General features: G+C 40.8%; 2 protein-coding genes across 3 annotated transcripts in view; one reads left to right on the forward strand and one right to left on the reverse strand.

Annotated features, from left to right (window-relative positions):
- EIF3M (eukaryotic translation initiation factor 3 subunit M) overlaps positions 1–10242 on the reverse strand; it is a 1227752-nt gene extending 1217510 nt beyond the window's left edge. Inside the window, exon 1 of one of the 2 annotated variants that reach the window (XM_044058942.1) lies at positions 10113–10242. In XM_044058942.1, coding sequence (XP_043914877.1) covers positions 10113–10154 — 42 coding nt within the window. In that variant the 5' untranslated portion in view covers positions 10155–10242. The remainder of the gene's footprint in view (positions 1–10112) is intronic. The other variant, XM_044058943.1, reaches the window with a different exon arrangement.
- Positions 10243–10305: 63 nt separating this feature from the next.
- The window catches only part of RPL27A (ribosomal protein L27a), a 59712-nt gene continuing 42035 nt past the window's right edge, over positions 10306–27982 (forward strand). The window contains exons 1-2 of the mRNA XM_044058944.1: positions 10306–10360; positions 10703–10766. Of these exons, the coding sequence (XP_043914879.1) occupies positions 10358–10360; positions 10703–10766 (67 nt within the window). The 5' untranslated portion in view covers positions 10306–10357. The remainder of the gene's footprint in view (positions 10361–10702; positions 10767–27982) is intronic.

Raw genomic sequence — 27982 nt, forward strand, 5'->3', positions numbered from 1 at the left:
TTTAATATGCACAAGTTAACTTAATGAGTCGATACTTCTGCAAGTTGACATTTAATATATTATACATACACTGTGCACACACAAATGCATACGTATGTGTACATCTATATAGATACAAATAAATGTACTGTAGATACCCGCACACACAAAAACACACCCACATACATATTACAGAAAGAAAGACAACATAGACAGAGAGCGGCAGAGAAAAAGAAAATTCAGACATCCAATGAAAAATGTATATTCCTTTACTTTAAAAAAAAAAAAAAAATCCAATGGCACAAATACACAAAAACAAGTAAGTCATTTTCCACAGACAGCAAGCAGACGTAGGTTTCGCTACAACATTTTTTCATTCATTAAATGTTATCTCACGCACAACTGTTTTGGAAAATTTTGAGACTAGTTTGTATATAATGATTGCAAAATGTAGATTGTCTGACTGAAATATACAGCACTGACTATAGCACTCATTTTACAGTATTTTAAAATAAATTTTAATTTAATTCAGTCATGGTTCTTATGACCTCCTGGGTGTCCATATTCATTGCAATATGATGCAACTAAAATCAGAGATGATGTCTCAATATGCTAATTATTATTTTTTTTTTATTATTACTCTTTGTTGTCTTTTTGCCTTTTTAATAAGTTGTGTAGTCCAAGGATGTGACAGGTTTATTGTCCGATGATTATCCTTCCATAACATTTCTTAAATATTTTAACCATTTATGACCTATACAACATAACTCACTTTATCCATGGTGCAATAAAATCAAAGACGCCAAAAAGCATATAAATTAAAATGTACCAACTGAATTAAGTTAGCAGCAACATATTTTCCTGCTTTTAAGTGCATTTTTATTAGATTTATTGGCTCTTGTTTAATGTTATTTTGTGTTTAACATCTACTTAAAAATCCTGACTGCTACTGTGTTTTAGCATTGTTTCTATGCCCACAATACACCTTGCATGTTTACTTTTATATTTCAAAAGGGACTTCCATGGTGGATGTACACTCATCAACAACTTACTTTCAGCTATCACAGTGTGAAAACAGAAAATGAGAAATAACAGCCAGTAAATTTTTCATTTTGTATATAATTTAGTTAAGGGCCAGTCAGTACAATGCCTGCATTCCAGGAAAGAAAACACCGAGAGAGCCAGAAAGAAAATCAACTAGAAAAGGTGAAGACAAAAACACTGGTTGGGAAGAATCCTGCAGCTGTTCGGCAAAAAAAAAAAAAAAAAAGTTCAAGCTTTAGTTTTGGTACAAGAGATTCCTTTCAGTAATTTAGAGAAAAAAAATAAAATGTACTCAGAGGTGATTGAAAACATTGGAGGAATACATTAACTCAAATAACAAAGGGGTGTAAAAAAAAAAAACAGAAAAAATGTTTAAGTAGCTATTCAGATCAACTGAAAAAAAACTGCAAAAATCAGAGGCCGAAATGAAGAAAATGCTAGCCGAGTATGAGGCTTCTCAAGAAGTGCCATTTCAAAAAATGGCAGAGTTAGGGGGCAGAGCTAGCGGAATATGAGGTTTCTCAAGAAGTAGAGTTATAAGACAAAGAATACACATAAAAACTAACATTTTCTGCTGTACCAGAGAATTGGAAAGCACAGACTGTATTAATTTTATGAAAGCACAAATAAGCAATTGGACTGGTACTCCACAGCAGGATTTGTTAACTGAAAGGGTGCAGAGTGTCTGTGACAAACTTGGCCATGAGGAAGCAGTTAGGACCTTTACTAGTAAAAATGGAATCATAGTGGTATAAATAGTTTATTCTGACAAAACTGTGACAGAAGGGAAAAGTATAAAAAGTTGGAGACAGCAGAATGTTTGAGGAAAATGATTACTTAGCAAATTTATCCAGCAAATCAGGGAATTTTGAGAGACAAATGTGAGATTTGAACTGCTGTATCCAATTGTCTTAAGGATATTGTTTCCTAGAGGAGCAGACGTTTTTGGATGCAGAACAGGCTAAGAAGGAAATAAAAAAAAGCTTATCCAACAAAAAAGTGAGGCAGCAAGCAGAAGAGGAATCTGTTTCTTATTTTTTTTTATTTTTTGACAACAAAGCTCAGAGAGAGAGGGGGAGACTCTACCTACCAGTGAAACATTTTCCAACATTCCAAAGGAAAATGTTTGAGAGAGAAAAAAGCACAGGAGGAGATCTGAAAATTCAGGAGTATCTTGGACTTGAACCAGAATCTAGTTATGTGAGATGGAGATGGAGACAAACAGGATGAAGACCAGCAACACTACAAGTAATGAATAAATGGGAGACTGTAAAGCATTGGTCACATTTGTCAAATATGGCTCTGCAAGAAAAAGTAGTTGAGAAAGGCTGGACTTCTGCTGAGTTGGTTAAACTTGTGGGTGTGATGTAGATAAAACTGTGTGACATACTCACTTTATATCTTTAATTTTTAGGACGCTAAAAGAAAAAATAACTAAGTAAAACAATTTTGTTCTTATTAGTAAGAAACATTTATTATATAAACTGTGTGATATATAGTAAAGCAGTTTTGCACAGTGTGTATCAGGGTATTTTAAATGGGGAGGAGTATTTTCATTAACTGTTGTATGTGTCAACGATATTACAGTAAACAAGTTACTTTTAGTTGTAAGCTATACGGGTTTTACAGTATTAAAAAAGAAGAAAGGCTGGACTGAAACAAGATTAAGTTAACATGCTGCGGATCCTGAACTGCTGGGGTGGGAGTAAAAGTGCACCAATTGCACTATATGTACAATTAAGATAATTCCTCTTATTTTTACAAGGGTGGATGTCAAGATTACTGCCCTTGGCTTACTCTTTAAAGAGAGTTTTTTTTATGTAAACAAGTAGGATTGATAAACGACAAAATGATGAAAGCCATAAAAAAAAAAAAAAAAAAAAAAAAAAACCACTGAAGTTCCCTGTATCTGCAAAGAGATTAGCTTGTTTTTACTTTCATTAGCAAATGTACTCAGTGGAAGTCAAGAAGTCTGTAGATGAAGGCAGTTGTACATTCTGTTCTGAATAAAATTTTACAAAGATTTCTTCCTGTATCATGCATCTGCACATATGTTGGCTGATTTTTTTACCTCGTTGCCGACTACTTTTACATGAAGTCAAGCTATCTGCCGGTGCAAGCAATTAATCCTGAGAATTCTGTGCATTCTTTGCTAAGAAAATGCAACATTTAAAATGTACAATGGCAAACAGTTCAGTAAAAATAAAGTTGGAAATTATGGGAAGTGGCTAAGAGATATCAGCCTCCCTAACAGCAGGAATACTCCAATGCATTAGAACAGTGCTCAATTCAGTTTTATTTAAAAATAGTCAGTGCTCTTTTTCCTTAGGGATAAAGGTTTGTTTTTCTGAAAGCATATGACCTATTTTTCACATATGGGATAGAAAATAGATAAAGTCACCAATCAGTGTAGGTAGGAACACTGACTAACACATGTTTTAGCATGGGGAACCTTAATTTTAGGTTTAGTAGGCCTTATGTGTACTTCTGCTGATTTGGGGCAATTGTTCCTACATGGAGAGGAAATATTCCTTTTTTTGAAGATGTGCATAGTTTTGTTTATCTGCTCCAAGTTAGCATGGAATGTGGGCATTCTGGAAATGTATTTAGTTTTTTTTTTGTATAACAGTTTTCATTAAAACAAAAAAGTCTTGAAAAGAATGTGAAGTATGTTCCAACTGAGATGAAAATAAGTGTACTAAAGATCAGTCTGCCCAATCTTTAGTGTGTGCATGCAACACGAAAGTTGGAAAAGCACATTAAAAAAAGAAAAAAACACCATCATGTATATTACATGGGAACAATAGCTTTTTAATCACAAAAGCCACACTATCAGTATTATCTTGGAAGGTAAATGGCCTTACAGATCTAGACAAAAAGAAGTAGTATTGAATACTAGCAATGCTGCAGGAAATGTATTTTGAAAAGAATGAGCAAGTGAATACAATAGAGAAAGGATTTCAGGCTGGATATTCAGCAAAATATCAGAAACAAAGGAAAACAGGAGTAAGGATACTCATTGCTAGAGGGTCTCAGTGATAGAAGAGGAAAAAAGAAGAAACTAATGGTAAATTTGTGGTATTAAGGTGCTACTGATAAAGAAAGAGTATTACATTGGCATGTATTTATATCCCACCAAAAGGTAGTATTAGAGAGCTTAAGAAAATATTGGGAGAAATAATCAGATTTAAGCAGGAAGTATTAATTACAGGTGGAGACTGGACCTTGATTTGCAATAGTGAGGATGTATCACAGGCTCTGAATTACCTAGACACAGTAAGACCTTAAGAGGATTTCTGTTGGCTGCCAAAAAAAAACAATTAGAAAGTGAAAATCTACATCTTAACCAACTGCTTCTGAAATATTGATTATTATAAAAGAAATAAAAGACCTGGAAGAGTAAAAATAAATGGAAATTATGGGAAGAATACATGCAGAAGAATGTTCAGGAGGAGGAGTGAGGTTTAAATGAAGGCATGAATTGAGCAAATTATGTAATGTTGGACTGATGATAGTTATAAAGACAGAAAAGATATGTGATGTATAATCCAATGAAAAGAAAAAAGGTCAACATGGTTTGTTTTCTTTTCTCTTAATGTAGGTTTGCTTATTACTTAAAAAAATTAATAAAAAAGTGGTTAAAAAAGGAAGAACAGTCCAAAAAGAAGTATACCCAAGACGCAGCCTTGTCAGACACCACTGGCAACCCATGTCATTAGCAAAAAAGTGCCCCCCCCCCCCGAAATGACTTGTTCCTGTTGCTCAACTAATGTTTTCTTGAATTATATATGAAGTAATATTTTAAATGTTGTCATTCATTTATAAGGAATAGTGTCAAACTCCATAGCAAGATTAAGACTAACTTGTATTTACTGCTAGACCGTCAACTGTTTGTCATCCCTTGAATGAATGCCACAAGATTCAAACTGCAAGACCTACTCTTAAACTCATACTTTACTACATAACTGTATCTAACAAAAGCAGGTCCTCACAGTTGCACAGAAATAGGTCCACCTTTACTCTGGATAAACTCCATTATGACTATTTTCAAAATAAATATAAATGTGCAAAATACACACACACACACACACACACACACACACACACACACACACACACACACACACACACACACACACACACACCTACTTTAAAACATTGAATTATCACAAGGTTGAATGTTTATAAAGCCGAAACAAGAATGACAAAAGTACAATGCATCAAAAACTTACTAGATCTCGAGTACTAGAACACAGAAAAGTGAATCCTAAAACACAGACATGAAAAACATCGAATTTAAACCTGCAGACGTTACACTTAAGTCCTTTCACCTGTGCATGCTTCTAAACAAATTGTGTACAATGCTGAAACCGTAGAATCAAAACATAAAACTAATCTGATGTGCCAACTAATAAACCAGAATACAAGACTATCAGTACATCGTGACGTTCCAATTAGTATGCAGTTGCTTCTTTTGTGTTCTAAAAATCCTCCACTCGTGCAACCATTACCACTTCATGCCATCCATTTCCAAGAAATACAGTGTGTACCACATTCCACAACAGTAGGCTAAATACGTACAAATTATAAATTTCAGCAAGTTTGCGATTGCTTTCAGAGAGTTTACTGTAAATTTGGAAGCTTTGTTATTCAAGACATGTTGAAATTGTGAGTGCCGCACAAGCAGTTATCTCTTCTTCGATGGTGGACATCATGCAGCTAAACAAAATCGCAATTCCTCAACCTTGTCTTCCTCGCATGCTAGTGTAGTTAGTAAAACTGCTACATCTGTTGTCAGAGACCCTAACACAATCTTAAGTCTCCTGTGCCACTCTTCTATACTATTTTGTTTCTAGGCAGACACAAGGCATTTAATTCAGATATGTTCCAAAGTTAACAGGAAATAGGGTGGAAAGCAAGCAGAAGGTGGACTTCTGATTGCAAACTTTCTTGCCTTCCCCAAAAGGTACCAGTCGCTAAAGTACCTCAACAACTCTCTGCCTTCCACAGGAAACGCATACCGTAATACATAAAATCCAGGTAAAGCCTCCTCCTCTTCTAAGAATGCCAATGCTACCAGGCTTTAACAGCGAATTTAAACTTCTGGCAGGAATTATACAAGGTAGACAAACCTAAAGCCTGCACCTTATGCCAAATATTCTGCCCAAAGTGGAAGAAGCAACCTTTGACAGTAACACTAGTAATATTGCTGCGCAGACTTTTTATGCCAGCAATCTCAAAATCGCACACAACATATTTTATTGATGTCTCAAACTGATACTCATTTAACAGGTGGAAAATGCAATCCCACATCACACTATATGACCACAAGGATGTTTTAGACATTAGACAGTAAACCAATGGGACAGTTTTATTATATTCGCCATATTGCACGATACCATGAAAACTACATAATTTCCTGCATACTATACCCTATACATAAACGAGATGGTAGAGTGACTTAAATCATACAGGTTGCAGATGGTCGTAAACACTAGTACTGTTAAATCACTTGCAGGATCTGACACACTTCTCAATAAATTCACCATCTTTCAGAGGAAAATCACTCAAGTTTACATTTTCCAAACTTAACTTGTCTATGCCCTACGAATTCTACCCACTTGCTGCAGTAATGCTTTCTGATTGGGTACACTTGACACAAACTCTACAGACGTGGATGCCATAATATCGTAAATAATTAAACAAGGGGTGTATCTGGACAGTACAGCCTTTTGCTTTAATTCATTACACGAGGTATTTCTCTGCCTCTACCGGATTACCTGTATGATGGTGTGGGATAGATTTACACAGTTATTCACCATTGGGGAGAGCTACAGTAACTGCTCTACCTTTACACTTCTCTATACGTTTCCTTTTGCAGCACCAATACTTTTTACTGTTTATTGTTCGTTCTAAGTTGTAAATATATCCACCTATAATTAAAATGTCCTTACCCTTTTGGAATTTTGTGGTTGTATACAGGCGACCTACCACTCCAAGCCTTTCAAATGTTACATTCACCATGTTGCAGGTACTTGGTACAACGTCTTAAAATGACAGTGAGCTATTTAAAGCACAGAATATTACGATAAGACTTTTGATGTTTTGAAAGTCCACGTTTTTCATTTTTAATGTTTTGAGCTTCCTTTTTTGGTGTTCTGCTACTCGATCTAGTGCGTTTTCAATACACTGTACTTTCACCATTCTCGTCTCGGCTTTGTAACACTTGACATTGTGATAATTCAACATTTTAAAGTAGACCTATATATATATATATATATATATATATATATATATATAAAGCTATACATCTGTATAGATATACATACACACACGCATATGCACAGATGTACGAGACCAAGACAAAAAACACGAAACTCCAGAAGACCGACCGTTCGGAACACAGACAGATCACTACGGGTAAGTGGCCGCTCACCCAGCCCAACAAACAAACTAAAACCGAAGCAAAGAAAACTCACCCATATGGGGGCTTTACCCCCACACCCCACCTAACTAAATATACCAACTCTGAGATTGTACTTCTGTAGAGGTAAGGGTCAAAGGTCAACATTATGGTCAAGCTGTTATTTACCTGTAGTGATCAGCCTGTGTTCCGAACAGTCGGTCTTACGGAGTTTTGGGTTTTTCCATCTTGGTCTTTTGAACATCTGGTAAGTGGGATTTTGGTCTACTCAAGACCAATTTTTTGTGTATGTATTATACACATATACATACATATACACACACACAAATGCTTAGGGTGGCCTGCTCTGATACAATATTACAAATGAAAAATCAATGTTACTCTTAAATACCGAGGAAAGAGCTATTACTGAGAGCATCCACACTGACAAGATAACAGAACTCTGAAAATGACTAAAATACCATCTGATTTGCTTAATTTAACTACTTCCAAAAATCTACTGGGTCACAAATGTTGCTAATTACTGCCTTCTTTGACATGTATGTTTGTTTCTAGCATTGAAATTGCCACCCTATGGTTCTAATCTCCATAGAGCATTTTTTGACAAGGCACTTGATGGCATGGGATGAACTTACCCATTTATTTTCTACTATAAAGATTTATTCTTTACACCATTTGTTTGTTAGTAAATGTTAAACAGAGGTTGACCTAAATGATGTCTGTGAAGTACACGTACAAGCACCCCATGTCCACTGACTCCCATCAAGCAATACCACACACACACACTCTGTATATTTATTTAATTGACATTTACTTGCCAAGAAAGTCCAACTGGGCATTAACCCATTTTCAGTGGAGGCCCGGGAAGAAAAGCTCAGAACATATTACATTCTCCACTGGCATTGCTATACTCTAATAACCATCACCATAATTATCAGGTCAGTGATACTTCACCACCTAATACGCATTCTGTTTAATCAGTATATTCCAGACAGCTAATGATCCTAGTCTGTGACAACTGCATGGTAACCTACACATTTGACAACCAAAATAAAGATGGCTGTGCTCTACATAAACGCACACAAAAAATATAACAAAAAAACAAAACAAAAGTACAGCTAGAAAACTTACATTCTAGAAGCAGTTTGCCAGAAGCTTTTACAATACGTTTACCTTTGCAAATCTATCACCTCAAAAGCACATAATGAGTTTTGGTAGATACAGAAGATATATGGGGTGGTAGGATTAATTAGAACTGTTACATGGATTTTGATTTACTTAGTTAAATCCTGCCTTCCAATTAACTTGTTTCCTTCATCTGCACCTATTCACTCCCCATCATGTGCTTAAAGCTGCAGGTCACCCCAGTATGAGCCACCACCAAATGAAATTCTAAATGAAATGAGTTCAAATATGCCAACAATTACAAAATCTGTAAATTTTACAGAACGATCATTGTCTGCCTACATGTATATAATATATATACATACACACACACACACATATATATATATATATATATGCAATGCATACATATATATATATATATATATATATATATATATATATATATATATATATATATTTTTTTTTTTTATGTAATGTGTGGCACTGTAATGCAGTAATCTGTGGTACTGATAAATGTATTTCTATATGTATTTAATACGTAAAATTTCTATTTTCTGTTGGAGCTTTTCTCCTCGGGCCTCTGCAGAAAATGGGCATTTGTAGCCCAGTTGGACAAACCCAGTCAACAAATATAAAATGTAATACACACACACATATATATATATATATATATTTATACACACATTTTTTATATATATATATATATATATATATATATATATATATATATACACACACACAACTTTATATATATATATATATAAAATGTGTGTGTATATATATGTATATATATATATATATATATATAATGTATGTGTGTATATATATATATATATATATATATATATATATATATATATACATATACATACACACACACACACATTTTATATATATATATATATATATATATATATATATATATATATACACACACATACACACACACACACACACACACACAATCATATAGACACATACACATATATAGATACACACATATACATGGATATACACACACCCAGAGAGAGGGAGATACATACATAAATAAAACACTTCACATTACTAACAAATGAACCACAAGGTGAGGACCCGGGTTACCACCACACACACAGTACTCCATCAACTGGACATTCCAGAAACACAGACAGCAGCACTGGCGGATGTAGTACTACAGGTGTTGTATTTGTGTATGCGTACTACCCAAAGTTATCAAAGCAACTAATTACTTCTAATACTGTTGAAGGAAGTTGTGCTTCAAACAAACAAAACTATGCGAACTGCTTTCAGAAGTATATCACCTATTAAATTGGCAACTATAACAATCACCATTAGTGAGCTTTTTTCACTCTCAGTGTGGATCTCTAATTACAATAACATCAACCAGAGATCCTGCATTACCGATTACTCTCCAAAGTGCAACGGGCCTTTGGTTATTACTATCTACTCACAATGCAACGGAGCAGTTGTTGGCAGCATAAATAGTAACATAATGTGACTCCTATTTTAGACAGCAAGACCAGTAGGCAATGCTAACCTGATCTTCTTCAGTAATATCGATAAAAGCCGGGACACTCATTTTTCTGAATTAGGCAAAACACGTTACTCCTATCTAGAGCAGCAGGAAAAAGGAATTTTAGGAGGCAGGCGCACAAAAACAACTTCCGGGTCAATCACTTTTTGTATCAGTTTCAGTAGTACAACATAGATGCTTGCCTTGGATTCTTAATCGTTATTCTCTTTTTCAACGCGAGATTTTTCCTTTTGACGTCACCCCCCAAGATGGTAGGTTTGCTTGTAGTTATCGAGAATGGGTTTGTTTGTTAAATCTTTTGCCATCTCTGTGTTAAATGTTTATTTTAACGAAAAAGTTGTTGTGGAATGCTTTTGATATACCGTTAACTTTCTAACCGAATGTATATGTTTTACTTTATTCAAATATCTTTAGTGGAAGTTACAATTGCTGCATGTAAGGGCCTGGAAGGAGAAATTAAAAGATACGTGCTGTATATAGTGTACAAGCATTAATTAAAAATTATAGAGAACGTGAACTGCGGGCGATTCTGTATGATTGTTAACTAAATCTGAATGTTTTAGGTGCTTGGTTTAATTGCGTTTCTTTTTCAGCCTACTAGGTTTAGGAAGACTAGAAAGTTAAGAGGTCACGTTAGCCATGGGCATGGCCGTGTTGGTAAGTATTTCTAACAGCAAAAGCTAAATTTGATGCATATTTAAAATGTTATGCTGTTTAATTTACATTTATAATAGTGTTTAATTTTCGTAGTGGTGGTTGGTCTTGTTTTGTTATGTTGATGTCGGCTACGTAATATAAACTTAACTGTCGTTATCTAAGATGTACTTGGGTGTCTGGAGTCTTGACAAGTTTATTTTAATGCAGCGTCTGTTTTGTTTCTGGGAAGCCGACTTCGTGTGTTTAGTGTTTACTTTGTGTGTGTGTGTACTGATGGATTGTATTTGGGTATGTTGTAGTGTTATTGAACGTAAGCGTAATGACAGCAGTAGCGTGGTAAATGTTGGTATCCTTGTTTTGTGCCTAATGTTGTTTTTTTTTTGTGGATACAGTTAAGGTAAATGTTTTAGTAAAAGTAATTACATTGAGATTGGTAAAATGAGCTATTTTTGGGGAGGTCGAGATGTTCAGTCGCCGCACTGCATCTGAGATGGGTTGGTCTGTAATTTTCATTCGGCTTTTTTCTGTCTCCTTGACTTTGGTTTGTATTAGGCAATGTTTAAGTTTAGTAGGTTGCCTTGTTGTGGCTCCACGTCTCTATTGGTGTATGCTTTGTGGTTAGGGATATCTGGTTTTATTGTGGTTGTAGGTAGGATTGTTACGTTTTGCATAAACTGTTAGGTGGGGCATCTTGGTCTCTGCCCTTAATTGTATCCATTTTGCTGTGTACCTAATATAATCTGAGAAACTACTAGAGATGCTTCCAGTGTGAGGTCTAGGCGAGTCACATAGCTGATAACTTACGTTATTTTGCCATGTTTTTCCTTATCACTTTGTTTTAATGCTGCTTGTTGTGGGTAGGATTTCACTTTGTGTTTTGATTTAGCTGCTCTTGATAGGAATCTCTTTATCTGCTCTGTTACGAAATGTTGCTGCTAGTCTGCCCTCGTGCTATAAACTGGTGTGATCCTTCTACTTTTTAATTCATTTTTTCTTCCAGTGATTACATGGTTTTATGTTCAGAAAACAATATTAGTACTTCAGTGCATGTTTTGTAAACAGGCTTACTAAGTAGCTTTATTTTAACACTGCCTCCCATTTATGGGTGGGTGTTTCACACTTTGATTTGTTTCTATTGAGTAAAACCCCTCTGCTACTGCCCATTGCCCCTTTTATGCTACTGCCCCTTTTATGCTACTGCCCCTTTTATGCTACTGCCCACTGCCCCTTTTATGCTACTGCCCATTGCCCCTTTTATGCTACTGCCCATTGCCCCTTTTATGCTACTGCCCATTGCCCCTTTTATGCTACTGCCCATTGCCCCTTTTATGCTACTGCCCATTGCCCCTTTTATGCTACTGCCCATTGCCCCTTTTATGCTACTGCCCATTGCCCCTTTTATGCTACTGCCCATTGCCCCTTTTATGCTACTGCCCACTGCCCCTTTTATGCTACTGCCCATTGCCCCTTGTATGCTACTGCCCATTGCCCCTTGTATGCTACTGCCCATTGCCCCTTGTATGCTACTGCCCATTGCCCCTTGTATGCTACTGCCCATTGCCCCTTGTATGCTACTGCCCATTGCCCCTTTTATGCTACTGCCCATTGCCCCTTTTAATCTTGTGTGTGCATTGTTTCCTTTGTTTCCCATGTTTTGGTATAGGGAAAAGTTGTATTACACACTGTCTGGATAATATGATTCTGTATTGGATTAAGAAGTTTGTGTTTGGAATGAAGCAGCAATGGCTTTTCTATTGATGGCTTCTATTTCTTTGTGGTGAAGTACGGGTGTTTGTCAAATGTTTTGACATCCAGGCTAAGCACTTTTCATTTGCTTTGGGATCCCATGTACAGAGGTCATTTAAATGATTGAGGTTATTTTTCAATTAAGGTTAGAACATTTAGAAGGCTTGCAGAAGCTCTACACACACCTTGATTCCTGTGCTGTAAGGAAATCTAAAATCAATGCCAGGAATGTTTTAAGTTAGATGTTTTTTTAAGTGCTTGGAGATTTTGGATTTGCTAGGTTAGCTTAGCAAGGGTGTCTTTACTCGCCTCTTATGAAATTAAGCTCAACTTGCTGTATTTGAAATACTCAATATTGTTTTAAAAGAGTGAGAAAAGAACTAAGGGCATCTTAAAGATGGCACAAACTACATATATTCTGGGATCAATACGTACCGATTAATGCTCGTAAGGGGTGAGGTTTAAGGGAAGGTAATTGTGCAATTTCAGTAATGTTTTACTGAAGGACTGTTAGAGAAAATGAATATATAATGTATGTACATGGGAGAGTAGCTTTTTTATTGTGTGTGCCTGCAGTGTCAGTAACCGTGACCAAACAAAAGCAGTCCTTTTATAGCTAATAAAGAGAAGTTAGACAAGTAAATTGTCAATAGTGCAATGAAAGGAAGCACAGCTTTGAAAAAGATGTCTGCCAGATTTATTTATTTGTCCTTTTGGTTAGGGATAGTCTTGATACTATTTAGGACGTTCCAGAGTTTTGCTACAGTGTAGTACTATAGATATTGACCAGTTTTCTTTCTGGTGGAAGTATAGATTTTGAGTTGAGAGCTGGGCGTTTGTTTGGCATACTACTTTATGCACTATATTAACTTGTAGTTGGTCAAGGAGGAGGGGTCGTTTTTAACCATTTGAGGGGTTTTGATAGTACAGTGTGTTGTGCATTAATAGCAAAGTTTGCAATTTTATGGTTGCATGATTCTAATTTGTTTTAAGGTAGTCTGAATGTTTGTCAGTATGGTGGCACCATAGAGAAGAGAGGGAAACCATTTATGAGCTTGTTTATTTGCAGTCTCCTAGTTCACATGACTATTTTAGTCTTGGAACTGCTTATAAGGCTGAAAATGGGATGGAGAGCTGGGTTTTTTTAAGAGACAGGATGAGCAGTTTCATTTGGTAGGTTGGTTGATGCACTGAATTCTGTCTCATCTGTAATGTAGTTACAAAGTCTTTCTTTGTGAACTGAGCACCACCATATATTTCTCTCGGCTTGTTCAAGATGGCATCTCTCAGACCCTACTGATACTGGCAGTGTACCTGCTCGCAACATCAATGCTAAGATGGTCTATAGCCCACAAATTCATGGATATTTTGCCTCTTTGTATCACTAAAAAATTGGTACTAGGGGTTCGTAGGTAGGTACTAGGCTATTGGCCCTAGGGCCTATACAAGCCTAGCCAAAAAGGTACCCTGGCTTTCGCCACCCCAGGAATTATTTTCCTGTGCCCCTGCTGTCGAACAGAGCCACAGAGGTGATCCCTGGGGTGAATTTCCTATTTCCCATCCAATCATCAAGATTTTTCTTTTGAGTGCTAATGAGGAGCTTCGTTTAATGTAGATAGGTAGTTTGTCCCAGAGTATGGGGAGTCTCTGGGACATGACTTATCAGCATGTTTTGTTTATTGTGGTGAGAAGGTTTAGGTCCCTAGAGCGTGTAGCCTAGGTGGATTGGGATTTCTTTAAGTGAAGCATATTCAACAGCTCTGGGTTTGACATAGCTTTGTATGCTGGGCAGAGATCGGCTCTTGAGTAGGTGATGGAAAGCTTGAGTGTTTTTGAGACTGTCTGTGTAAGGCATCTGTTTGAGGCCAGTAATCCTCGTTGTGAGGTATTTCAGCGGCCTTTCCTGTTGTCTTGTGAGGTACATACCAAAAGGGGTGTTATACTCTCTAATGGGTCTGAGTGATGAGTAGAGGGGAAGAATCCCCCCCCCCCCTTTGGATGATGTGTGCCACATAGGATTTCCTGGCTACTGTGGCAATGTGATTTATCAAAGGAGAGACTGCAGTCTACCTGTGTCCCAAGGTCTCGTCACACCTCCATGGGTGTAGAGTTTTTACCAAAGGGGGTGACTGTGCACTTTTTGCCATTGAGTTTGAGGCCATGGCTTTAACATCAGGCATCTGTCTCAGTGAGACCTTTTGTAGGATGTCCACATCATTAGGAGTTTATGGCTCCTAGTTTGCAGTTGTCTGCGAATTTAGCCAAAGACCTTCTGTGTTGGCCTGTACTTCAGAGAAATACCAACCAGAAGATGACCCAGGACTGAACCCTGTTGTACTCCACTTGCCACTGGTCTGAAGTCTGATTTGGAGTCTGCTACTTTCACAGTGTGGGTTCTGTCGGTGAGCCAGTTGCCAAGCCATCTTGTGACATGGGGATTTATACCTAGTTTATTGAGTTTATCTACAATTCCAGTGTGGGGGGTGGTGGCAGAAGCCTTGGCGAGATCTAGATAGGCTGTATGAACCGCCTTGCCCTCGTCTACGGCTTTGGTGACTGCTTAAAAGAAGTCGGTCAGGTTCAGGAGACATGATCTGCCTTTTACAAACCCGAACTGGGTGGGGTCCAATCTTTGTTCTATAAGTTCCATGGCCTTGCAAACCAGACTCATTGGGCTAATGGGGTGGTAGTTCCCGGGGTCCGTGGTGGCTCCCCCTTTGAGGAGTGGGACAACTGTCGCTGTGTGCATTTCAAGTGTGCACAAAGCTGAGGCGAGGCTGTGATTGGACATGGTGCTTAGGTGGGGTGCCAGTTAATTCTGTGGTTCATATACAATGCAGCCTGGGATGTTGCCGGGTCCCATGGATGCTGTGTACTTGGCTTTGGAGAGTGTTTTTTTTTTTTTTTTTTTACCTGTGCAGCTGTGATTACAGTAACTTTGCTTTCTTCTGGTATAGAGATGGGCCCTTTAGGGGGTGGGGGGTTAAAGTTAGCACTGCACCTGTCTGCCATGATGTTGGCAATATCAGTTGGTTCTGTATAATTAGTGCCATTGTGCTGTAACTGAGCAGATTTGAATGTTGCCATTGAGATTCTTAACATAGCTATAGAATGCTTTGTGGTTGTCTTTAGAATCCGTGGTGATTTTTGTTTTCCTAACTAGATTTTGAGGGATCTCAGCTTCTTACTGAGGCTGACCAGGGAGGTTTTTTTTTTTTTTTTGCAACAGTTTGTTTATGGCAGGGAGCCACCAGATTGGCTTCCGTTTTCGGAGGGTAGCATCTTGGTTCAGTTAGGGAGAGCACTATCCATGCACTCGTAAGTGCTTATAAAGTGCATTTGTGTAGGATTCCGCAGTCGTACTTGTATTCTGTCTGCATGGGTGTCGTGAAGTTTGCCATTTCTGTCTTAACTATGAAGTTGGCTTTGGAGAAATTTTTTACCGTGGTTTCCCTAATGGGGGTGAGGGGGTGGGATGTGGATGTGTAGGCTGATTTAGCTTGTGGTCTGATTTGACCAATGAAGCATTGACCTCTGGTGTGGAACACCGGTTCCCCATGTTGGTAATGACCAGGTCTAGGATATTGCTTCCCCTGGTGGTGGTGTGGAATTTATGAATTGCAGAAGAGTTGGTACATGAGTAGGTTTTCCCAGTTAATGGAGTAGTTGAAATCTTCCATTATTGGAGTGTTGGGTTTTACCCTGATATTTTTCAGTGTATTAGTAAATGAGTGGGAATCCTGGGGCATGGTGGGGGATCTGTAGCAAGTTGCAATTTGGATTGCTGTTTTGTCCCAGAGTTAGTTGTACTTGGATAATCTCTGCTGCAGTGTGCTGAGCAACTAGCTTGGAGATCGGGTGCATTATGCTGAGCAACTAGCTTGGAGGTGTGGATGTCCTTAATGAATATGGACACTCCTCCGCCTTTAGTGTTTCAGTCCAGGTTATGTGGCTGAAAAGGTGCGGTATAGCCTGGTAATGCAGGGGGTGCTCTCTGGAGCATTGAACCAGGTCTTTGTCACTGCACAGATGTCTGTTCTCCATTTTGAGTGCCTCGAGTGAATGCATTTTGAGGTTTCGACTTGTAGCATTACCCTCAGATTTTGCTTGCTTGTACCTGTTAGTGGTGAATTTGTCATTTTGAACTTTGCCTAAAAAAGCCATTATAGGGGTGGCAAGAGCCTTAGCCAGTGTCTGGAATCCCAAGGGCAACAGGTGCAGGCCATCTCTGGTAAAGCATCGTGGTCTGCCGATCATGTCATCCCAGGCAGACATAGTGGATCCTCTTAGAACAACACCCGAAGCTTAGCCAATTGTTGGTTAAAGGTACCAGCCCCCCCCCCCAAAAGAAATACTCCGTGGGGCTCGTTTATGCTTAAGTAGTGCCAAGCACACGTTGCTGACCAACTCCATGGACTGCCTAAGCTTCGCTACCAGTTTAATCTTTGAAGAGCGTGTGGCCCTTCGTAAGTGTGGTGAGCTGTGTAATGAATTTACTGTTTAGGAAGTATGGAGGGAGGAAATGGTAGAAGTGTGCAAGTATCAAAGCATCAGAGTGGCATGCTGAGAGATGAGCGTGATGGTCAGAGCTACAGTGAAATTTGCTTTAGACAGATATGCTGAGGTGTGACAGTTGGTGTAGTGTGAATCTGAGGCATTCCACCTTGCACTGACTCTTCCAACTACCTCTACTATTACTTCCTCACACCCAAAACAATCCCTTCCCTACCAAAAACTTGATTTTCTCTCCAATATCTATTGTACTATACTCTCCGATTTTAATTATTCTGTTACTCTCTCCATGCATAATATTTTCCTAACCTACTAATGGGTAGTAGCTATATATTTTGAAATGCTAAACCTACAGTTGAGTTTATAACAAATATTCATTTTGTCTCTCTGGCTTTTCCCAGTATCCACTTTATATAAATTGAGATTTCGGTATTGTCTTTTCATTTTTGTAACATTGTGACAAGCCAATTGTAAATATCGTGGAGCTTATCTGTAAATGTTTAATTAGCTGTGTGAACCATGTCCTTTTGTAACATGTGAAATGCAACTTGCAATTATTGTAGAGCTTTTCTCCCCGGGCCTCCACTGAAAACGGGCTTTTCTTAGCCCAGTGGATTTCCCCGTCATCAAACTTAAACAAAACCAAAATAAAATGTATTTTTAGTGCTGTTCTGCAAAGTAGTCTTGAGTAAATGGTGAGCAGCTACTAGAGTAAGGTTGGAAAAAATGTGTTGCCAACAATTGGGGTCAAAGTTCTCTAAGCATTTCGTTTCTCAAAAGGTAGCGAAAAGCCTCTCTTGTTTGGAAAAGTGCGAAGTAGTCTACTTATGGTGGTTTCATGGTATAGGTGAAACATGCTCAATTTTAAGTAATTGAAGTTGTCTTTGTACTCCCTGGCCCTTTATTAGTAGTGCAGCAGGAGACTTGCGTAGTTGGCAGCTTGCTGGGGTAGATTAGGACTAAAGGGGATTGTATAGCCTAAACGGACTAATTGTTACTCAAACTGCACTGCATGAATTTCCCAGCCTGATAGTTAATTGTAGTCCTTAGTTTATTCCTGAAGTTTTAGGAAAGACTGTGGTATATTCGTGGTGCACTTGTGGGAAGAAATCTGTTCACTTTCGTATACTGCTGTAGTTTTCTTTTTGCTTACTAACTGACTTGGCAGGCTTGTGTTTTAGGAAGGTGAATATTGGTAGCTGTTGACAACACATGTTTTCAAGTGTGTAAATACATTTTGATTACAACTGTACTTAGAAGAGAAGAAAAAAAGTGGAATTTCCCCTTTTTTGACAGTCACTTTGTGGGCCAGGGCTGTATGTAACTAGCCATTTTGGTGTGAGGTAGAATCCATGAAGTAACTAAGCATCTTGTGGCGTACGATGCTGTTTACTGGGCCGGCCAGCCCATCTGGTTTAATGAGTTAAACTCCTGCTATTCTTTGGGTTATACCACCCTTGGGTGTCCCTGTTGCCTGTTTTGGCTCACTTTAAATTTTGGCTCACTTTAAAGCAAAAGCAGTGACTGTGAAGCCCCATTAACCAGGTTCTGTCACTTGGGTACCATAGCTAAAGGTGTACAGGTGTAGCTCCCTGAGCTCAGTCTCTGGGAATACCTGCATATTATTGTGGGATTTTTGAAGTTTTCATTTGTGGTTTGACATTTTTCATTTTTCCTTCTTCCTTCATTGCAGAGGTTTAAATGTTTCATGACAGATTTTGACATTCTACATTTGGCAGTCTCCTCAGTAACAAATTGGTTTGTAGTTGCATCAATGTCTGTATTTGACAATTGTCAAGAGACTGCCTGGTACGACTCTGGTGCAGTGGTAGTGTTGTTGCCTCACAGCAAGAGGTTCTCCCGTTCGATTCTTGACTGGAGGGCGGGGAGTGCCTTCTGTGAGAAGTCTACATGCCCTCCCCGCGGTTGGTGGGCATTCGAAAGACATGCGTAAATGGGTATGCCTGCTGAAGGTTGAACGTCAAGCTGGCACCTCAGCGTTCGTGAAAATCTACTGCCAATCATTAGCGGACCGGAGTTCCGCTGTGGCGACCCCTAACTGGGAAAAGCCGAAAGACAACTGCCTGGTATGACTGATTCTAGGGTGTTTGTTTTTTTTAATTCGGATGGCTGTTAACAATTGGTAGTTAAGGCAGGAAATACTGAGCAGTATGACAGTTTGATTTTTCTCAATCCTTACAAATAAGATTCTAAAATGTTTGCTGTAGTTGACTCCTTTTGTTCTTTACAATGTGTGTTTAAACTTGGGGAGTGCAGGGTGAAGGCGGCTTCACTTGTTAAACTGATTGTGCCACTGTTTCTCCGGGATAGACTTGCCATGTGGTTAATTAACAGCTTGTTTGAGAGTTAGTAGGATTCATCATAGCTGAAAATTCTCCATCCATTTTTTTTATGATCTGAACGGTCTTGACTCAGATGCTAGTGAGTTTTTTTTTTTTTTTTTAATTCTTTGAGACTAGAGTTGCGATTACATTAGGAACCTAAAGTCCAAGCTGTCTCCCTCACAAGCCAGTATATCTGGCATGGGGAAGGCTGTCAGCACTACACCTCAAAACGCCACCTACACAACACACACCCACACGTGGGTGGAGGTCCTCAACAAAACCGTACCCGAACAATATCTCCACAGCCCATACCACGCATAGTTCACACACCTGTCTCACAACCACTAAGGCTTAATATACCCAACATATTAGTCCTAGATGACTCCATTGTGAGATGCACATGTGTCTCTCGCCAGGTTGGATAAGGAGAAAGTCAGTTAGCTGTCAGGGGCCAGAATCAGCCGTATCACATGCGCACTTAAGTCTCTCAACAGGTATTGTTATGACTCTGTCGTAGTCCATGTTTGATGTGAATGACTTGAAATGTACCTCCCTGAACTATATGAAGAGAGGCATGATTGAACTCGCTGAATGTCTCTGGCAGGTATGTCCCTAGCCTTAAGCAGCATTCTGCTGTCCCCTGATGCCAAACGGATAACTATTGACTTTAACAATTCGCTTAGTTTCTGGTGTCATTCCAGGGGGAATCCAGTACCTGACAGCCTGGGAAGATATGATCGACAGACCACGATGCTTTGCCAGAGATTGCCAGCATCTGTCTCGTCTGTAAGTTAAAGGTCATGCTGCTAAATGCTAGGAGTCTAAATATGAAACTGCACTCCTTGCAAGCATTCCTAACCCTGGAAAATGCTGACATCCATGCAGTCACAGCAACCTGGTTCAAAGCTGTGGAGAGCACCTCCGCCTTACCTGGTTACTCATCTTATCATACATTCAAACCCCAAACTGTGGGTAGTAAATCTAGACCTCTTCGAATCTATCAAAATTCAGTCCTTTACCCTGATCTGGGTGAATTTAACTACCCAAACATAGACTAGAGAAACTACTCTTGCCAGAACACAGATGTCCAGAGATTCCTTTATTTTTGGCAGTTCAAATGCTCTGGAACAGCTAGTTGATACCCCCACAAGAGGTGATATGTTGGACTTGGTATTAATTAACATGAGTAACCATTGCAGTAGTAAGATCAGACCATAAAGTGGGCATGTTCGAAGTCATAATCCCCCCCCCCCAGCTAGGGTCAATCAAAAAAACTTCAAAGCTGATTACAACCTCCTTAGGGATGGTATAAACAGCTTCACAGCCCCGCCCCACCCCAACCCTCTGGGAACAGGCACTAGTACCCAAACCTACCAAATTACTATATGAACATTTATATAGATGCATGGAGTTGGGAATACCTGACAGGATTAAATCATCCTCTGCAAAGAAGAGTAAACCTGTCTTGTGAACATCTGCAATAAATGAACTCATTTAACAAGTGGAATAATTTGCTGTCCAGGTCCAAGAAGGAGCAGGTGCCCAATTGGAAGCAATCTCTGCTTAGCCTAAACAAGCAAATAAGAGCACTAGTGAAATCCTCCAAAGTAAACTCCAAGTTGGTCACATTTACTAGAGACCATCATAAGGCCTTATTCACATATGTCTGTAATGTCAGTGGTAGCATCTATTCAGAACTTGTGGTCAAGGACACCACATATACAAATGCAGCAGATATAGCAAACTTGCTGGCTGACGAATTCAGTGAAAATTTCACCCCTCTGTCTCCTCCATCAGTAAATCGGGACATTGCCAGTACTTGCCCCCTTCCTCTTGAGATAAAGTCATCACTGTGCTCTCAAAGGCAAGAAATACATCCTCCATGCAACCTGATAACATCCCCAATCTGTGTTCTACATGAACTTAGGCAGGAACTTGCAGCACCATTAGGCGCCCTATTCAACCCAAGTCTGAGTACCAGTTTTGTCCCAGCTGAGTGGAGGACAGCCATTGTACACTCTCTATACAAAAAGGTGGAGTGTCCACTGATCTGGTAAATGAAACCCATCAGCCTAACTAGCCTGATTTGCAAGGTTATGGAACAGAATATCATGGACATCATTAACAAGGACTTTAGCAATCTCCAAACACTTGATCCCACACAGTTTGGCTTCAGCAAGAGGAGGTTGTCTGTCTCAAAAAGATCTGATCTTGTAAATCTTTGTTCATTAATTTTACTATAAGGACCTCTGTTCCATCCTGTAACAGTTACAGCCACCATTTCCAAGCTCCCGCCAGCCAAAAAACTCAGCTAAGACCTACCCATAATGCCCCTCTCCTAGTTACTCCAGATCTCGTTTGCCGCATTCCTAGCATGCTAGCCATCTCTCTCAAAGCTAAGTAGAAAATTTTGTTTTTAAGACAGTTTCTCTTCAAAATTTTGTTTAGCCTTTTCTCACTGTCGCCTATAACCCAATTCTATCCCATACCCTTTACCTTGGGTAATTTTAATTTCTACCATTGGTACTGTCCCTCTTTGACAGGCCCTTCCTTACCAATTGGGTGGTGTTTTTTTAAAATACCATCATTGCTATTCTCTCCCTTTGTTTTTTTTTTTTCTATAGGATAATCTTGTTACCTTACTATGTCAGACAAAGCTAAGTCGGGGTTTAAACAGCGTGACAAGTGTGTGCGCAAGATGCCCAACTTGGGTACACATGCCTGTTGTCTTTTTGGATGTGGATCATATTAAAGCTGTGACATTTTGTGCGAGTTTTAGTAATCGTACACTAGCAGAACGTAAAAATACTTTAAAAGATTTACACAGACACCTTTTTTGGAGGTACTATCTGGGTCTGAGCTCTCACCCCTCCAAGGGAAAAAAAAAATGAGGAAAACCCGAGTCACTGAGTTCCTGCATCTCAGTCTGTTAGGGAACTGAGTCTGCTCCATGCTTCGCACACCTCTTCTGCACCAGGCTCTGTCTTCTTCCTCGGTGCCGTACATGATATGCACCCCTATTTCGGTTCCATCCTCAGCACCACTGACTTTGGTGCTGTCCTTGGGTCAGACATTGGCTCTGACTGTAGCTGCTTCAGCACCATCCCCGGCCACGGTGACAACAGTTTCTTCGGCTCCAAAACTCGAATACCTGCCAAAGACAAGATGCTCTGCAACGTACAACCTTTTTTGGGGCATAGGTTTAGCACCTTTCTAGAAAGACCTGATTGTTTCCGCAGCCTCCTTTTAGATCCACTAGGAGTTTTTCTGAATTGAATCTAGTGCAGGTTATGGACTAGCTTCTGGCAGCTAGGGGATTGTCCATTCCAGCTAGACCTTCCGTCACTCTTGGCTTGGAATCTTACTACATCCTTCACCTGTTTATCCTCCCCCGGCCTCTACCTAGATCCCAGAGACCTCTGTACCAATGTCCACTCCGGTGCATACTGTCTCTGCTCCGACAGCAGTGTTTTCCCCCTGTTGGCACAGACCGATGCTCTCACCGTCCGTACCTAGCCAGGTGCCTATTTTCTTGCTGGTGCAGTCTGTCCACGGCACCAGCTTCCAGTTCTGAGCTCCTCACTTGGAGGTGGGCTCCTCAGGGTGGTGTGACCCCAGTTCCGAGGTTGTCCATCCTGGTTCCAGGCTCCCATCCCTCCTCTGGTGGACCTGCTGTCCAGGTGAAGAGGAGGGTTCTTCACTCTGAAGGCTCGCAGTCAGCATGACATCAGTATCAGAACCCCCCCCCCCCCCCAGCATGCACCTCTCCTAGTCCTCTATTTTAGGACCCCGGGCACGGGAGTCACAAGAACCCACTTTGAAGGGAACCCCTTCTTAGGAGTCTCTCTCAGAGGATCCCACTGGGGAGCCACCCTGGAAGAAGCTGTGCAAGAGGAAGCACCTTGATTTCCCCAGAAGAGTCCCCAGTCTTCCCCCAGACGACCTCTCATTCAGACTTTCCCAAAATTTTCAAGCAGCGGGGAGACTGTCCTCTAATATTTCTTCGGAGGAATCTTGTTCTTGCAGGCTGCCTGTGCCCGGCCATCTACTTCCTGGGTAACCCCACCAGCAGATGACCTTGTTGAGCTTTTGCAGCATACCTGCAAGGCCCTGGACAATGTAGAACTTGTTCCCTGGAGGCCAGACAGTTTTTATATACACCTGAAGACCAGCCCCACTGGTCCAAGCAGCTGACAGTTGATTCTATGTGCGTGGCGGTGGCCACCAAGAGGGAACTGGCAGAAGATGGTTCTGCTGTCCATCCTCCAAACAGGGAGTCCCAGGCTAGGGGATTAGACTTATGCTTCAGCGACCTTCGCCATTTAGTCGCTGAACTGATGAGGTGCATGATAGATTCAAGGGTAGCTAGCTGCGAGGAGACTGTCTGTATGCATTTGATATCTCGCACCGGGGGGGGGGGGGCATTGTCATGAGACGTAATGCTTGGATGCAGTTGTGTGACTTCGCAGATGCATTTAAATCTTCCTTTGTCAATGCACCTGTTGCTGTGTCTGCACTTTTTAGACCCAAAGTATGAGAGGCATTTGCATGTAGTGAGAGAGATGGAAAGACCTTGTCTGCTGTGGGCATATGCTTTTCCAACCCCTAGAGGTACTACTCAAGGAACCAGAATGGGGGGAAAATGTGGTTCAAGAAATCCCAGGGATCTCTTTGTGACACTCATGGTGAACAGTCCCCCCCCCCCCCCCGGGCAGAGGGGGCAAATCGTATGGAAGATGCCTCTTTTGGGGTAGAGGGGGTCTGTGTAACCAGGGCGCTAGAGATTGATTCTCCGGTGGACCCTACCATGGTGAACAATCCCCCCCCCCCGGGCAGAGGGGGCAAATCGTATGGAAGATGCCTCTTTTGGGGTAGAGGGGGTCTGTGTAACCAGGGCGCTAGAGATTGATTCTCTGGTGGACCCTACCAGTGCTCCTGAGCAGAGGCCCGATTGCTTTCCTCTGGAAGCAGTCTGGGTACCAGCCTGGCATCTTATTACTACCTATGTTTGGGTGCAGAGAATATCCAGAGGCTACCAAATACCATTCAATTTAATTCTCAGACCTGTGAAACGAATCCCTGATGTACCACCCAATCAGAGGGAATTAGCCTTGGAAATAGAAAAGCTGCTAAGAGAGTCCTCCAACCAGCCTTACCAGACCAGATAGGATCCAGGTTTTACTCTAGGTTCTTCAGTGCCAAAAAAGACAGGGGACTGGAGACCAATCCTGGATCTCGGCCTGTTGAACAAATTTATCAAACCTCACAAATTCTGTATGGTCCCGGTACAGTCCATTCTTCCCTTCCTAGGGAGGGACAACTGGATGTGCTCTATAGACCTCCCAAGATGCATACTACCACATAAAGATGGATCACCACTCCCGGAGGTTTCTCCGCTTCCAGCTGGAAGCCAATCCGTTCAGGGCACTGCCATTCGGTGTCTCGACAGCTTATCTTCGACTAAAGGATTCCAGGTGTTTCCCCATCTAGACAGTTGGTTCCTTACCCCTCCAACCAGGAATCTCCTAGTCTGCAGCCTCTCTCAAACTCAAGGTCTTGCTCTCTGCTTGGGGATTACAGTCAACAGACACCAAATCCAAGACAACCTTTCTCAGACCTATGTACCAGTACGTCTACTCTTGGGCTCCATGGCGGCTGCCATTAAGTTAGTACCACTGGCAAGACTGCACATGAGAATCCTGCAGTGGCTCCTTTCTGCACAGTGGTAGTTGCTAACTCACCCACTCTACCACATGATATGTCTTACAAAACAGTTGCAAGGAAGAAATGCTATGGTGGATGAAGCTACAGATTAATCTTTGGTGTCGACCGTTCTGTCTTCCGCAGGCCACTGTGATCATGGATGCTTCCCTGTTGGGGGGGGGGGGGGCATTTCCATGCAAAGCCATGAGGATTTGGCACTGGGCAGTTTTAGCTTCCAACTGCTTTCTTATAGCAACTCTTAATTCAGTTTCCAACATTATTGCACACCAATCTGAGCAGGAACATCCTGATGCCTCACGAGTTGTCCCCCTGTAACAGCGATCGGATCTTCCAATGCTGGGACAAGCCTTGCTGCAACCTGTTTACTTCCTCCATAAGCTACAAATGCAGAAGCTACTTTGCCCTGACACACCCCCCCCCTCCCCTCAGGGGGAACCACTGAGGAACGCTGTAATTCACGATTGGCCCCTGGGTCTTCTGTATGCCTTTCCCGGTTTCCCCTAATTCCAAAATTTCTCCAGAAAGCTCAGAGGTTGAGAAGCAGTGATCCTCATTGCCCCCCTACTGGTCCTGTTAAGTCTGGGTCCCATTTCTATCTATTGACCTGCTGGTTTTCTTACCTCAGCATTCGGATAGAGGGGACTACCTTTTGCACACCCTTGATGTGCATCGGCAACTTCATTATTTTGGGTAGGACTAAATTTTTCAGGAAAACAAATTTGTTTGTGGTCTTTGCAGGACCCAGATTGGGTAAACCTGTTTCCAAAGTGACTTTATCCTCCTCGCTTAGAAACGTCATTACCTTTTATCTACCAACAGAATAAGTTATCCTTGCCTTCCAGAATAAAGGCTCATTCTACCAGATCTATGGCTATTTCTGTAGCATTTCATTCCAGAGCCTCTATGGATGTCTGCGCAGCAGCCGCTTGGGCAAGACCTCATACCTTTATCTCTCATTACAAATTGGATTTGGCCTCCAGGGGGCAAGCCTCTTTTGGTTCTATGGTGCTCAGGAAAATCCTTCCTTAGGGCCACCATGGACTCTAGTAGCTGGAGACTCTGTCCTAATAGTAATTTAATGAACAAAGGTTTACAGCATCCGATAAAGAAGTTATGTCTTACCATAACATTCCATCTGTGTTGTAGATCTTTGTTCATTCATTACTTCCCACCTTCCTTCCCCCTGGTGGACTTTAGGAACTCCTGGTTAGGGTATTTGCTCAGAGCCTTCTATTTTTTTTTTTCTATTACTACATCTATTATCTAGGGGCAGGCAAACTCTCTATCTGGAGTAACTGGGAGAGGGGCATTATGGGTAGGTCTTGGCTGAGAGTTTTTTGACTGGTGCGAGCTTGGAAACTGCTGCATCAGTTCAGAGGATGGAACTGAGGTCCTAATAGTAATGAATGAGCAACGATCTGCAACACAGATGGAATGTTGTAAGACAACTTTTTCTCAACTAGGCATCAATTTGTATATTACCAGATGGGTAGCCAACTGGCTTACTGATGGAACCTACCTAGTCAAAATAGGGGAAGCCACCTCAAGCAGTAGACCCATATAGAGTGGTGTATCTCCAGGGTTTGGTTTTGGGGCTTCTGTTTGGGATATACTTTTCTGAGGTACATGCCAAAATCAGTGGGCTATGGCTGACCAAGTTTGCATATTGACTGCAAGATGGGAGCTGTCCATTCCCCTAGTGACATGGACTTACTCCAAGAGGGTCTCGCCCAAACAAATGATTGGTGCCAGAAACATGGCCTCAAGCTGAATACAAAAATATGCTGCACCCCCCCCCCCAGGGTGAGAGGTCCCCACAAATTATCCCATTGGTAACGTTCAGTTGTGAGGAATTTGGGCACCCGGATTGAGAGAAGCCTGACTTTTTGACCCCCATATTGTTTCCATTGTACAGAAAGCTTTCTACCTGGCCCACCTCAAAGGGTATCTCATCTAGGGACAAGGTACTATTTCTCTATTTTCCCTTAAGGCTCCATTGAGTACAGTGCCCCATTCGGCATGTACCTTGCAAAGCACATGCAGCAGCTGGTGAGACCACAGAGGTTCCTCACCAGCAGAATCCATGGCCTCAATCTACCATACACAGGCTAATGTTTTAGACAGACTTCTCAGAAGTGACCACTGACGTACAAGACTATCTCAGACCCTGCCTTGATGGGACTGCTGCATATCCGCATGTCAAACTCCACTCGGGTAACCTGCACACATGGCTTCGTCCTGGTCTGTGCCATCAATAGGACTTGCTGGTGGGACAGATTTGTGTCCCAGAGAATCCCCCGTTTATGGAATAGACTCCCTCTCCACTTCAGAGTACCTCTTTTACCCCTTTAAGGGCAATCTGGATAACTGGATCAGAAATAGAAAATATGTCCCTGGGATTCTACCCATGTCCCTGCTGGATGTGGGCATTGGGTGCTGATTTTGTCTTTGGATGGATTAAACTCTTGGCTAGGCTTTTAAGGGTCTTGGGGCCAATAGCCTAGTAACTTCCTATGATCCTGTTGGGAATGGGCAAAACACTGTGGAACTAGAAAGACTGGTTGCGATACTAGTCAAGGTAAATATCAAAACATTTAAACCTTGGGGCAAATGGGCCTGAAAAATGAAGTGTATTTAAGTCCCCCCCCCCCCCTTCAAAAAAGAAATTGGTAAACTGTTGCATGTTGATTTAACATTTTGTTTGACTTGCATTGTTAAAAAAAAAAAAAAAAATGGTAAACCTAGGACAGTCTCATTTGTAGTTGGAGCAATTTTGTGTCCATGAAATTTGAGTTCACCTACTGGCCTAGTACACGCAGACTTTATAGGTTGGTACTAGGCTATCTGCCCGAAGGCATTTATAAGCCTAGCCAGTGTGTCTGCTTTCGC

The sequence above is a fragment of the Protopterus annectens genome, chromosome 17.part0 (genome assembly GCF_019279795.1).
Source record: "Protopterus annectens isolate FY-2018-M chromosome 17.part0, PAN1.0, whole genome shotgun sequence".
NCBI lineage: Eukaryota > Metazoa > Chordata > Ceratodontiformes > Protopteridae > Protopterus > Protopterus annectens.